Consider the following 13,410-nt stretch of genomic DNA (forward strand, 5'->3'; position numbering starts at 1 on the left):
CTGAAAGACACAATCTCTCACAGCTTGGTTATGAATTTATTTGTAGCTTTGTGCATTGTGTGTGCACGCATGTGTGTGTTTGTGTGTGTGTGTGTTTAACGGGTTTACAATCACAGCAACACCTGAGCTGTTTAAGCAGGAGGCAGGTAAGATTAATTCTTCTTTTCCACTTCGTAAGCCTTGGAGAGTTTGCTGATTAAGTAATTAAAATGTATGTGCAACAGTGCAATATATATTGTACACACACACACACACACACACACACACACACACACACACACACACACACACACACAGGCCACAGACTTCTGAGTAATATATTTTCCACTCTTGTGTTTTTAGTGCAGTTTTCATATTAGACGTGGGCTGATATTAAAGAAGACGACAGCCTGTTGAGCGCTGACTGAAAAATCAATGATATTTATTAAAAACTTTACGGACACCACGACACCTCCAGCTTGTCCACGTAAACTGTGGTTCATTCCTTCGCAGCAGCAAACTGATATCAGCAAAGGACATCGCTGACTACAATTATGAGGGAGAACGAGAGTCCACAAAGGCACAACATCGGGATTATGACGGTCTTATCTCCATATCGCACCAGAGGTGAAGTATTGATTTTCTGCCAAAGAGCATCACAGTCAAGAGAGATGTGCCATGCTTGTCAAAGAGCCATGCACACCCAGGGGCATGATGGGAGAGCACAAAGGAGGGGAAAAAGCAATAACAGGAGCACTGTGAGGCAAAGGGGGGCCAAAGCATGGCTGACAGAACCAAACGAGGCTTAAACCTGCAACGAAGGTGCAGACAAGTAGGACACGAGGGGGTAAATAAAGAACCAATCCTACTGACTGTGTACTACACTGTTATAGTATTTATATGTATGTAACTACTAAAAGTAAAGAGCAGTGATAGATCAGAACATTTACACAGCACTATCAATACCCACATGTAGACCACCTTCTGTAGACCCCATGTCCAGTTGGTGGCAACTGTGCACATTAGTTTAGCTTGGTGGGCTATATGCTACAGAGTAAAGCTATAAAAAGGCACCGCAGATGAGTTTCTTAAGCTTGCAGCCATGTTTCGGGTGCAGAAGGAGAGCACGCTGCAGGACGTCCTCCCGGTGGAGCGAACGCCTGCAGGATTGGGAAATCCTGCTTGGGAGACACCCAGAGCTCTGGTTGAAGTGGTAATTCCGGTCTCCAGCGCGGCAGCAGGGGGGTTCAGCCTCCAGAACAAAATTACAACCAGCACAAGAAGCCGTCTGTTGGGACGAAGATGCAAAGCCTCCTGACGATCGTCTCAGCAGCGAGGACCAGGTGGAGGGTTTGAGTTCAGGAGAGGCTGCAGCAGGTCAGCGGAGTTCAACTTAATTTCCTGTAAACGGTTTGTTCATATTTTAACTTCTGCAAAATGGAATCGTTCACATTTGTGTGTTTAGGCACCGTGGCTGTGATTCACTGCACCACTCCCGAGTCTGACCTCCTGTCGGGCAGGTTGACGCGTCGTCTGTCAAAAACCGAGCTGACATACGCTTCTGGGAGGCGGCCGGTGAAATTTAGGGTTGCCTTAGGGATGCTAAATTGTTTAGGAAAACACAGAAAGTGATTTTCGCTCAGGTGTGTACCAAACAAACACATTCTCATGCATCTGGAGAAGATTCATCAACTCATAACAAAGCAGCGTCTACACTGATGGTGGGGTCTCATTCAGGTGTTGAATAAAGGTCGTCTGACTGAGGAACAGAAGCATCTGCAGAGATCTGAACCACAGAAGCACTTTGGCTTCTTCGGTGACTCTGGAGAACTGTGAAGCAATATCAAGTGAATTATGCCCTTTTACATAATGAAGAACAAAAATCTCAAAATAAGCACCACAGTTTCCCAGAAGTCCTTGAAATGAATATTTTTACCGCTTTTCTAGGCTTTCTCGTAAAAATACAGTCTGAACCTGAACCATTTCAAACTGCATGTAACCAAACCCAACAGCCAATTAAATCTCTTCATGAACTTATCTGACCGCAGTTAGAAATGACGACAATCGCATGCTCGGCACGCTGGATGCAGCCTCGCAGTGTGTCACGTTGGCAGCCATTATTCACTGTCACTAAGGCCGGGGACTTGCACTTCCCAGTCCTACAACCATCATCATGACAAATGCCACTCTGCCTCCCGTGTGACTGACGAGCATCATCTCTGCTAGCTTCAAATGCACTGAAGATGTTTGGATCACTCCAAAAAAAAAAGAGACAAGAAGACCAACGCCGTCTACCTGAGGTGTTTGTCTCTTTCTCTCCTCTCTCAAGGTCAACCAATCCGCCATCTTTTCTCAGCTCGCTCTGGAGGCACGATGGAGACGAAGCCCTGCGGTGTCTCAAACATGCCGCTCACATGAAGCAACGCATCAGCCATTCAGCTTGTGTCTACACATGACAATATCTGAGCGGCGGTCACCAGCGTCTAATTTTCCCATGGTGCCAGCCGCTGAGTCACAGAGGGCATGCAAACAGCGTTAAGAATAAGAATAAGGATGGGACGACATCTGAACTGTGCACAACATAAAGACGATCCTGACCGGACGCTGGATGCATTCAAATGAGTGCAGGGAAGGTTTTAAAAGGACAAAGCATTAGTTTCAACCAGTCCTGTCACCTGAGGACACTCATTCTTATCTAAACTGTTCATTTTTAGCCTTGAAAGCATCCATTAATCATTAAAAGTGACAGCACCATTTAATTTCAGCAATGGCGTTGAACAGAATCTGCGCATAAATTGAAGGAATTAGTTCATTTCAAGTTTTGAGAGGCTGCTCCATCTGTTGAATGATCGTCCTTTCAAAGGGATTTTCTTGCTGAACTAAGTTATGCACGTGGTACATTTGTAATTTATCTAGTAAGATGATATTTTTTGGTATTTCTGCTTTGGATAGTGAGAGAGGAGGCAGAGGAGGGACGGGATGACATGCAGCAAACCGCCTCAGGCTGGAATCGAACATGGCCCGCTGCGAGGTTCACACAGCAGGCGAGCTAACGGAGCGCCCGGCAATAAGCCCAATTTCAAACCGTCTGTCTGCAGTCCCATTTGCTGAATGGGGTCTGATGAGGAGTGTGCCGCAGCCTCGCAGGTCCCCCTGACCTTACAGCCGAGTCCATTAACTGATTCAGGGCTTCTATCACACACTCCTGATGTTCAGTGTGACGCAGGAAAAGTCTTAGTAGATCCTCGCAATAGTGTCAAGTCAGAGTAGGTGGAGGAGCTGCATGTGGTGAGAGACCCTTCATCTCTGCTGCTGAAGTGCCCTTGAGCGGGATACCAGCTGCAGTGCTGCTGATCTCATGCTCTGACCTTCACGTGATGTCTGGCAAGCAAACAAAAGCCTACAGGGATGAGGGGAGCATTACTCTAAAACACAAATATCCTGGCAAAGTCAGAGACGTTAAAGACTCCTTCAGGTCATCGGCACATCGACTGGAGGACCATTATGTTACAGGAAATCGTGTTTTCATTCACTTTGCGGGGCACGATGACCAGAGGGATTCATTTGGGGCTTTTAACAGCAGAAGGATACAAATGTTTTACCTCTGTATACTGAAAATGCACCAGCGCCCCCCAGTGTACGAAATAAGTTCAGATATTTTGCACTTGAACCACAGATGAAATCATTAAGAACCTCTGAGATGCCTTCAGTTGCTATTCTAACCATGAAGATTGTGTATTTCAAGCTAACAAAGCATCAAACTCTCAGAGGATCAGATATTGTGTCAGTGGTGTTATGTTATTAGAGTAAACATGACGTCACCTGAGAAGGAGGTAGACCTCCTCCAGTTCAGGCTACACCTCCATTCTGGGGCGACCCCCTCAGATTTACGCACACACAAAGGCCTTTTATTACATTAACCTTTTCTCTAACTGATAGGGAGCGCACACTGGGAATGACTCATAGCTTAGCGGCATTGGATTAGCCTCTGACGGGCTGTGCGCTGATCTCGTCTCAGCGGTGAGATACAATCAGAGGTATCTGTCAGCGTCATCTGAAGGTCACCTCTGTGTGCGTGACTTCATTCGGATCAAACTGGGGATGCACCCGGACCTCTTTGAATGTGTTTTATTCATTTTTTCCTCCATTGTGTGTGTTCTTATTGTGAGTATTTAGCTTTAAAACGCATGCACTCCTGCAAACAGGCATCTTAAACGGCATCTTTCTTTGTGTGCATTTGTAAAGTAGCTTTCCAACAGCGTTATAAACCTGCAGCAGTGACAGATAAGAGCCAGGAACGAAACACACTGTTTGCAGGAATATGGTTTGGACCTAAGGGCATCAGAAAATTCTCTATAAACAAAACAAAATGTAAACAATAGAAGCTTCCTACAATTAATCACTGATATAGTTGCAAAACACCTCAGAAGTGCACAGATGCGGGTATGAGATTTCAGGTTTGCAGGACTTTTGAGTCACTTCCTGTTGCACAACCTCTAGTTCAGTGTTTCCCCAACCACTGTGCCGCGGCACATAAGTGTGCAGTGAGAAATCATCAGGCGTGCCGTGGAAGATTATCCAATTTCACCTGATTGGTGCTCTAAGGCTTAGAGCAGCGGTCCCCAACCACCAAGCATTGGTGCTGGGCCGCACAGAGAGGCTGAACAAAAATATTTTATTGATCATCCGAGTCTGAAAGAAGTTTTATTTTGAAAATCAGGTGCATCCACCCGTGCCTCTGTGCCCCTGAGCATGTGACACATGATGGGCTCATCATCTCAGCAGTACTCACCAGGCTGGAGGTGAGGGAGGGGTCCGACTTTCCGAGGTTCAGGGAACACATCCGGACCAGGTTAGAGATCTCGGATGACGGCTGCCATGCTGTCGGCGTCTGTTGGGGGGCGGCGGGCAGCAGGAGGTACTTTCCTGCAGAGCAGCAAAAGGTTCGGTTAAAGAGTCATTTCCCGGCTTAAATTACAGCTGTGAGCTGATTTAAATAACTTCTCGAGGTAAAGCGGATCCAATTTGTGCAGCAGAACTTCATGTTTTTCTTTTTCTCTCCCATCAATCATCTCACGACCCCTCAGATTTTTCTCGCACGACCCCGAGCTCATGAATCACTGGACTAAACCAACAGTTTTCTGAAGAGTTCCTGAGCCCACGTGGTAAGATCCTTCATCCAATCATGTGTTCACAAAGTGGTGAACCTCGCTCCATCCTCGCTGTGAACGACTGAGCCTTCCCAGGATGCCCCTTTCATACCCAATCACCTGTTACCAGTGAGCCTGTTTACCTGTGGAATGATCCAAACAGGTGTTTTTGGATCTTTCCACATCTTTCCCAGTCTGTGAAACGTGTTGCTGCATCAGATTTAGAATAAGCAGATATTTACAAAAATCAGTCAATCAACGTTTTTAGAATCGGGGTTGTAGTTCAAACTTGCTCCACCTGTAAAATGCTGCTTCTGCACTTTTAATTTAGTAGGATTTTGAATGAATACAGGATGAATGAAACTTTGACAAGCAGTGCGACAAGCTTTGTCGCGCTGCTGACCCCTGACTCATAATCAGAGGGAGGAAATGGGGACACACACAGGTTGAGTAACACACCAGCACTGTAAGATAATCCCAGCTGTCTGCTCTTGTTAGCAGAGTAAAGCTGAAGCCCCTGAGCCTGTGCAGCCAGGCGGGAAGTCAAAGGGTTAAATTAGACCAGAAGGTGAGAAAGCCCATTAAGAGATCACTGACGATCTCGACGTTGCATAAGCGCCAGCACGCCACAAAGCCTGACGAAGGTGACTAATGGAACAGCAGCAGGAGCTTTGTGGAAGAAAACTCTGTGTTCAACTGAGAATCTGCACATTCAGCTTCCGGGGCTGGCAGCTAGATGGCACTAACCGCTGCTTTGTACCACTCGTCCACTTCCATCTGCCTCCTTTAATCCTACAAAGATCAAAACATAACGTAAGCAGCCTTGGCATGAGCGGACCTCGCTGCACCGCCGGCGCTCCGTGGATTGAAAATAATTCTTAGAGGTGTTGTCATCTTTTGTCCACATGTGTATATTTCCATTTCCTCTTCAAGTAAACACTTGAGGAGTCGGGCGGAGGGGAGGATTAATCTTGGCACAGTGAGGGGAGCGAGGATAAGTGGACTGCACTCAGATATCTCAGGTTCTTATGGCCTAAAGCTTCTCATCACGCGTGTCATGCTCTTATGAATTCACCATCCTGCTAAAAACACCACAGCTGCTTCAGAAGCACGCAAGCCAATTAAGAGCTGCGCCTAACGAAAGCGCATTTTTTAACAACAAAGCCATTTTGGACTTTGCATATTTTAAACATGCGTCCGTATTTGGAGTTTTTTAGCGCACCCTCGTTCAGCTGTGAGCAGTTGATTGATGATTTATCATCTTTGGGGTCATTAATAGAAACCATAAGCAGACAGGCTGGTTTAACTTGCTGCCATGAGTCGTATCGATTGGGCCGTGCTGAGCGCATCCTGCTTCCATTGAAGAATGTGTTTTCTTTTCACTTCCCCCAGCGTGCAGCTCCGGCCTGATAATCAAACTGAACTGCCATTTCCTTTCCTTTCATTTCATTCTTTAACTGATTTCTTGTTTGTCGTCCTGTCTGACGTCTGACGCTCTCAATCCCACCTCCAGATGAAGGAGGGCGCCATCCGAGGGCACGACATCAGACTTTAAGAAGTGTTTAGGGACGATCAGCTGTCGACTCTTGACCAAAAACATGAAAAGTATTTCAAATGAACAGACTGAAGCTTTGCCATTTCTATTGAAGGTCTGTAATTAAATTCACTAAACAATTATCAAAGGACAAAGCACATTAATTAACACGTTCACTTGGCTCCATCATGTAAACGTGCCAGCTGATCAAATGAACTCTGTAAAAAGTGCATTTCTATCCCATTTACTGTACTAATCTTGCCTTTATGTTCACTGCACATTCCTGCTGGATCGTGGTTTCAGACCTCTGTGCAATAAATTCTTCTGCAAAAGAAATCGAAAACACTGAAAACAGACACAATTATGAGGCTGGACCAAAGTGCTTTATCAGTGCGTTGGTGTAGTAAAGTCCAGAGAGCTGAAAGAGACCAAACAGGATGAGGAGGGAAAACTGAAGACCTTCCTTCCTTACCGGCAAACGCTTTCCTCACCAGAATCATCACGTCCCGGCATAAAGGAAATCTGTCTGCAGGCATTAGTCAACACTTTTGGTACGGGCGGGCGGCGATCACGAAAACAGGACTAACACACATCTCCTGCGTGATTCATGAAGTGACAGATAAACAGACAAATCAAAACTATCTGCACACGCTGTCACTGTTCAGGCGGGTTTCGTAAAGTTGGACATTTTACCTAAAAATATCTCCGCCGAGGTCGACACTCGCTCATCCTGTCAGATGCATCAGAGGCTTAAAAACAAGGGCCTCCCTTTGCAGGTGAGTTCTGCTAACTGAGGGTTGTGTCCCATTGTCAGAGAAAAACAACTCCTCATTGATCAGAGGGATTAAAACACGAACACTCGGACACAGTTTGTTTATATGCCAACATAAGGAATAGTATCAATGTCCAACCACAGCATTCATCAAAAGTCTGGGGCTGTGTCTTACTCTCCTGGCACATGAGTGAATGTAGTCATGCTAACGCTAAAGGATATTCATCTGATAACTTTCAACTGTCTGTCATTCAGAACATTAAAGCATAACCTTTAAAAAAAACAGTATTTACCCTCAGGTACTGTGCAAACATGCTGTAACAACAAAGTAAATTGTGTTAAAATCAATACAAGGAAGAAATCTCTATTAGATCTAACCTCAAATTAGAAACAAAGCCAATGGTAGTTGACTTGTGACATGTAACCTGTAATGCACTCTTTCACAGCTGCACCTATTGAACACCATCTTTCATTGACTCAACGTCTTCATGAGCGAGGCTGCACGTATAACTGAAAAATAAGCTGTTCACAGCCATAAAACAGACAACCAGCCTGAGGTCTTGCAGCTCTCTGAATGGAAGCAAACAAGGCTGCAGCCACAGCCGCAGAGCCAGAAAGAGGAATTTATCTGCGCTCATGTGAGCCAGACACCCACTCCTCTGTCCGGAGGCACGGTGAGGCTGCATACTTCAAATCAGCAAAGCTCTTCCAAACCGTTACAGATCCCTTATTACTACAAACTGGATATAAATTGGATGTAACTGCACGCATGTGCGCCATAGAGTAATTCTACTAGAAATACTAAATCTGCTCGGGTTTGTATTCAAGCCTACGCTGCAGGATTTACTCCCTACCTGCAAAACAACTCCACACAATGAATTTTACAATTCCAGGAGGATCGCTCTGTGCTGACTTCACGCATTATTGTATAAGAAGAGGTATTGTCTTTCACTCCAGCATCATTGTTTTTTCTGCTCCTGTACCTCCTTTTTATTTTTATTCTGCTGCTATAACAAGTGAATTTCCTCAGCATCGGATAAATCAAGTCTTATCTTATCTTACCTACATAGACCTACTTGTTCAGTGGAAGCAACAGACCCAGCGTCCCCTCAGGGATCAATAAACTGTTCTGATTCTGAGTTTAACTGCATCACAACCGCAGCTGCTGATTCAAATACTGCTGCATCCTGATTGGCGCTCTGAGTGACATGACATCACCTTTTGTCCATCTGTGCCCCGCCCCCTCTAAAGCAGCATGAGAGGATGAGAAGTCTCTGCTGTGAAATAATCCAAACTTTGGCAGGAAGCTGCGTGTTCCCGTCGTTCACAGCGAGAAGCTGATGGAGAAAATATGTCCTCGGGGCCTTTACGTCAACAGCGAGCGTGGGCTGGAAAAAATCTGATCCTGTGGCGGTTTACAGGTCTGGAGGGCGTCCAGCTCGGTGCCGCTGGGGTCACATCTCGGCCGTTCGCGGACGATGATCCAATCCCATCAACCTTATCTCTGATGCACTTATGAGTGGTGTTTTTGCCAAGTGTGACTCCATCATTGCTGCATTCGTTGAGAAATCCTGCTCTCAGAGGCAGCTTTAAGGGACAGATGGCGAGTGCTGATCGCTCCGTGCTGAAACTGAGAACAGTCATTGATTTGAAGTGGAGTTTCAGCTTCAAAGCGCATCTTTGAGGAGCTATTTCCCCACAAAGGTGAGAAACACTGGAAACTGCAAGGCCTGTGGATTATCCTCATTAGTCCAGGCAGCATCTGGAAATACATTTTTCCACAAATTCTTCCCTTTGAACTCCACAAATGAAACCAAAAATCCCTCCATTAGAAGAGGCACAAGTCTGTGATCTCTCAAAAGAGCAAAGAAAACTACCTCCACGGCTAGATTACTCTTCAGAGCTATTAAGGGGTGTTAATTCCCCATTAAGAAGCATGCACGCAGTCTACAAGTGATAGATGGTCATTGGTTTGTGGCTGTTAATGTGATAGAGATTAACATAAACCATTTTTCTCCCTCTGACCACACAAATAAATCTTCTAGCAGTGGAAACATGTGAAGGTGAGCGAGTCCCAGGAGGAAGAGGAGGATGATCAAGTGATCTGATGAGGGATCTGTTTGGTAACTGGATATTATATTAATGCACGGCCGCCTACAGTAATCAGTGTTAGGATGTACAATTGCATAGGACGGCCACACGTGGCTTACCTGTGAGACCCCCCCCTAGGCTCCTCCTTCGAACGTGTTTCCCATCGTCGCTGAGGTGTCGCCTGAATTTGAGAGCGGGACTTAAGCCATGAGTCAGCTCGGGGTTACTGGACTTCCTGAGGGACGTGGAGGGAGGGTAGAGGATGTTGTCCAGCTGGAGGAGAAGACAGAAAACAATCAGCTGGTTCAAAAAATGCGTTCAGTTTCACTCAAGGTTATTGTTTTAACCATATAAGGGACCAGATCCACATTCCCAAAATACTTCGCTCTCTCTTGTTTTGTTTTTGTGTTTGTTTTGGGCGTCCTGCTGACCAATATGCCAAGTTCCACTGAGCTATGACACAACTGAGAGGAAGACTGAGCAGACACATGACAGAAGCTTCTTTCTAGATCTTTGAGGGACTTGGAAGTCAAAAAAGGGGACATGGTTAGTGGTACAGTCTATACAGGGCAGTTAATTAATTGATTAAACTGACTCCAGATGATGAATCCTGTTGCATGTCATGCCCCTCTCTCTGCCCTCATTCCCTGTCTTCCTCATGACCTCACTGTGTCCAACAGAGGCAAACAAATGCACAAAAAATAAATGCCATTTTGTTGTTGCTAATTATTCTGTACCAACAGCATTTTCCTGTCACAAACAGGGCAGAGGATGGGATAAAGTCACCAGAGAACAAGAAAAAAAAAGCAAGATTTAACCAGTTTATGCAAAGATAGACAGATTTTAGGGCTTAAATAACATTTGCAGTGTATTCTCTGTTGATGCTCATGGCCAACTCATTATCATTAATATTAATAATTCACTAGAGGAAACACTGAGCAGGATATGTTTATTATGAAGTTACAGGAAATGCAATGGTGGAGCTTCATTAGTTCTGCTTTTCTTCCGGCCAAATCAGCTGGATACGGATATGTTCTGCCATATTTAGCCAGGGAGGAACAGAACAAACAGAAACAACGCTGAAAAGGGCTGCAGGTGACTGTGGTTTGTGACTAGCACACCCCCAAACACAACGTCAAGGTAGATAACTTCACCTCGCCGTGTGGAAAAGCAGTCAAACTGTGACAGCGAGGCAATCAATGCAAACACTTTCTGAAGGAGAGAAGAAATTAGACGTCTATCTGAAGTCAGTTCTTGATGTGCAGAACTTTGAGAAGCAAGGCTGCAAATCTCTAAACCTCCCAATGATCTGGGAGGGGGTTCCCAGGGTGTTCTCCACATAATGTTCAGCTCACAGCTGAGCGCAGACTGCAGTTTATGAACCGGTCTCTCAATCCAAGAAGGCTGCCACACCCTCGTCTGTTCTGGCTTTTCAATGAGGACGAGCAACAGGCCAGCATCCCAAACTCCCACAGAGGGCCTCAGAATACTAAAACAGAGTCAACAGAACATACGAACATACATTTCAGCGTGCGGCAGGTTGCCCCAGACTATTCTCTGGAGATAATGACCCTGCAAGAAGCTCGGGCCACATAACAATGCCCGGTGGTGAGGAAGGGGCCCTCCCTGACAATACAAAGACACACATGGCTCAGAGCTTTCTGTGGAAGGAAATACCCTCTGCTTCTCTGTAAGGTGATTCATGATCCCAGCAGTATTAGGGACAACCAGTTCTTTGCGGGGTGGCTTGACCTCCCGGTGAATGCAGAAATGTAGAGACAGCAGACACTCAGGATGAACCGCGCAAGCAAATGAAAGCAATGGTTTTCTGCAGAGACGCTGGGTTTTATATGACAGAGTTGTTCTTAAGTCATCAGTTTGAAAAGCAATAGCTTCAGATCTGCTTTAAGCGCTAACATGAGGAGAGGACAGGAAACACGGCGTCTGGTGCAGCGTGAATTATCTCCCGGCTGTGTCTAAACACAGACATCAGCTCCAATGACACCCAGTTGGCAAATACACGGTGACTTTTCGTGTAGAACAGACAGCTTAAATACACTGCGTGTGTTCAGGGAAGACATTTGTTTTATTATATAACCTCATGCTGTGGTGAGAGTACGATGGCAAAAACTTTCCATCTGTGCAGGACGTAGTAAGACACGACCACGCCGACCATCAAAATGCTAAAGGAGAGACGAGTCGAGATGAGGAGCAGCTTCGTTTAAAGGAGGAATCGATGCAACGTCAGCAACTGAATCCAATAATGAACTTATTGTCGATCCACAATCCAGCCTTTGTTGAACACTGCAGCTACGGCTCGACTCAATAAACACACACTGAGTCACACACCCACCACCTAATATTTAGCCAGTAACCATTACTGAGGCTGAGACGAGGAGCTGTGATGCCAAATGTTCATTTGCACTTTTGTTTCAAGTTACTTGCTTAGACAGCACTTTTCAGAAATTATTAATTAAATTAGAAGTCAACAAGCTGCTTTGAGAGAAAACCAATGATCTCCCAAAGAACAGCAGAGCTTCAGTCACGTCGTTAACACAGAGCTGCAGCCGCTGCAGGTGAATACTTCACTCGCTAACGGCTTAGAAAGTACCAATCAAACCAACGTCACAATACCAGAATTTAAACTTCTATGTAATACAAATCATTTTCTTCCCCTGTCGGAAATCTGACTGTAGCTCCGTTGGTACTTTTGATACTATTGAATGCATAATTAATGGACATTGTATCATTTTAAAGACGTGGTATCAAAAAGTATCAAAGTAGAAATTCAATGTCTTTTCTTTGTAACAGTATTTCTCAAGTGTAATACAATATATGACATTAGTAGTTTTCTCATTAGAATATTGGCTATAGTATTTTGATGGTTAGCAGTATTTTTATAATCTGTACATGAAGTACGTATACATAGTTGATTTTCTTTTCTATACCCTGTAAACTCTTGAACTCTTTTATAATACTTGCTGGCTGCAACGACTTAATTTCCCCAGTGTGGGATCAATAAAGCCTTATCTTATCTTAAGTATTGGTACTTAGGACAACCTTATATCAAACAAGTGTTTATTTATTATGTAAGACTATGTAAACAGGAAGTCTGTATCACTGTTCCAAGCTGTCACATGACAAAAATGACAGGTTTGGACTGCAAGATGTATGAAAACGTTTCAGCACTGGCGCTTTGGAAACGTCCGTTTGACTTTGTTGTATAAATAGCTCGGCTATTGTTAGTACTCACAGCTGTTAAGCTAGCATGTTAGCAGTGGGAAATGTTGGCTGCACTTTCTCTGCCAGTCTTGTGTAACTGCTTAACCCTGTGGGAGGGTCAGGGGGGTCAACCAATCATTTCATTCGGCCTTAATGGGTTTCAGAATTAGTACATGTCAAATGATCACATCTGAGTGAGAAAATAGGCATTAATATGCTAATAACAAAGCTGCAAGAAACAGTTTTCATTTTATCTGTCAATTAGTTTTTTGATTAATCATTTGCTCCATAAAAAAAATAACATCACAGTGTCTCAAAGCCTCAGCTGACACATTCAAATGCCTTGTTTTGTCTGACCATGAGTACAAAACCCCTCAAACATGTGGTTTAATATCACAAAAGACAAATAAAATCAGCAAATATTCACATTTGAGGAGCTGGTACCAGAAAATTTTAAATCATCTTTGGTTAAATTTCCTTAAGAGATTAATAATAAACACAGTTGCAGATTGTTTTTTCAACTTTTCAACTGATAGACTAATTGTTTCAACTACAGCTAATGATGCTAATGCTGCTGGCAAATCATTTTGTACTAGGAGGTATATTGTCTCAGTGGTGTAAAGCTTCAAGATAATTTAAAAACTTTGCATTTTCAATCATTC

At 44.4% G+C, this 13,410-nt stretch overlaps 1 protein-coding gene across 7 annotated transcripts in view; it reads right to left on the reverse strand.

The window, feature by feature from the left end:
- Positions 1 to 13,410, reverse strand: part of mast4 (microtubule associated serine/threonine kinase family member 4) — a 90,168-nt gene that overhangs the window by 63,207 nt on the left and 13,551 nt on the right. For all 7 annotated transcript variants that reach the window (XM_070988340.1, XM_070988339.1, XM_070988338.1 and 4 more), the window contains exons 2-3: positions 9,646 to 9,799; positions 4,772 to 4,905 (exon numbers count right to left, since the gene is read on the reverse strand). In XM_070988340.1, the coding sequence (XP_070844441.1) occupies positions 4,772 to 4,905; positions 9,646 to 9,799 (288 nt within the window). The remainder of the gene's footprint in view (positions 1 to 4,771; positions 4,906 to 9,645; positions 9,800 to 13,410) is intronic.

The sequence above is a fragment of the Chaetodon trifascialis genome, chromosome 20, assembly GCF_039877785.1.
Source record: "Chaetodon trifascialis isolate fChaTrf1 chromosome 20, fChaTrf1.hap1, whole genome shotgun sequence".
Classification (NCBI taxonomy): domain Eukaryota; kingdom Metazoa; phylum Chordata; class Actinopteri; order Chaetodontiformes; family Chaetodontidae; genus Chaetodon; species Chaetodon trifascialis.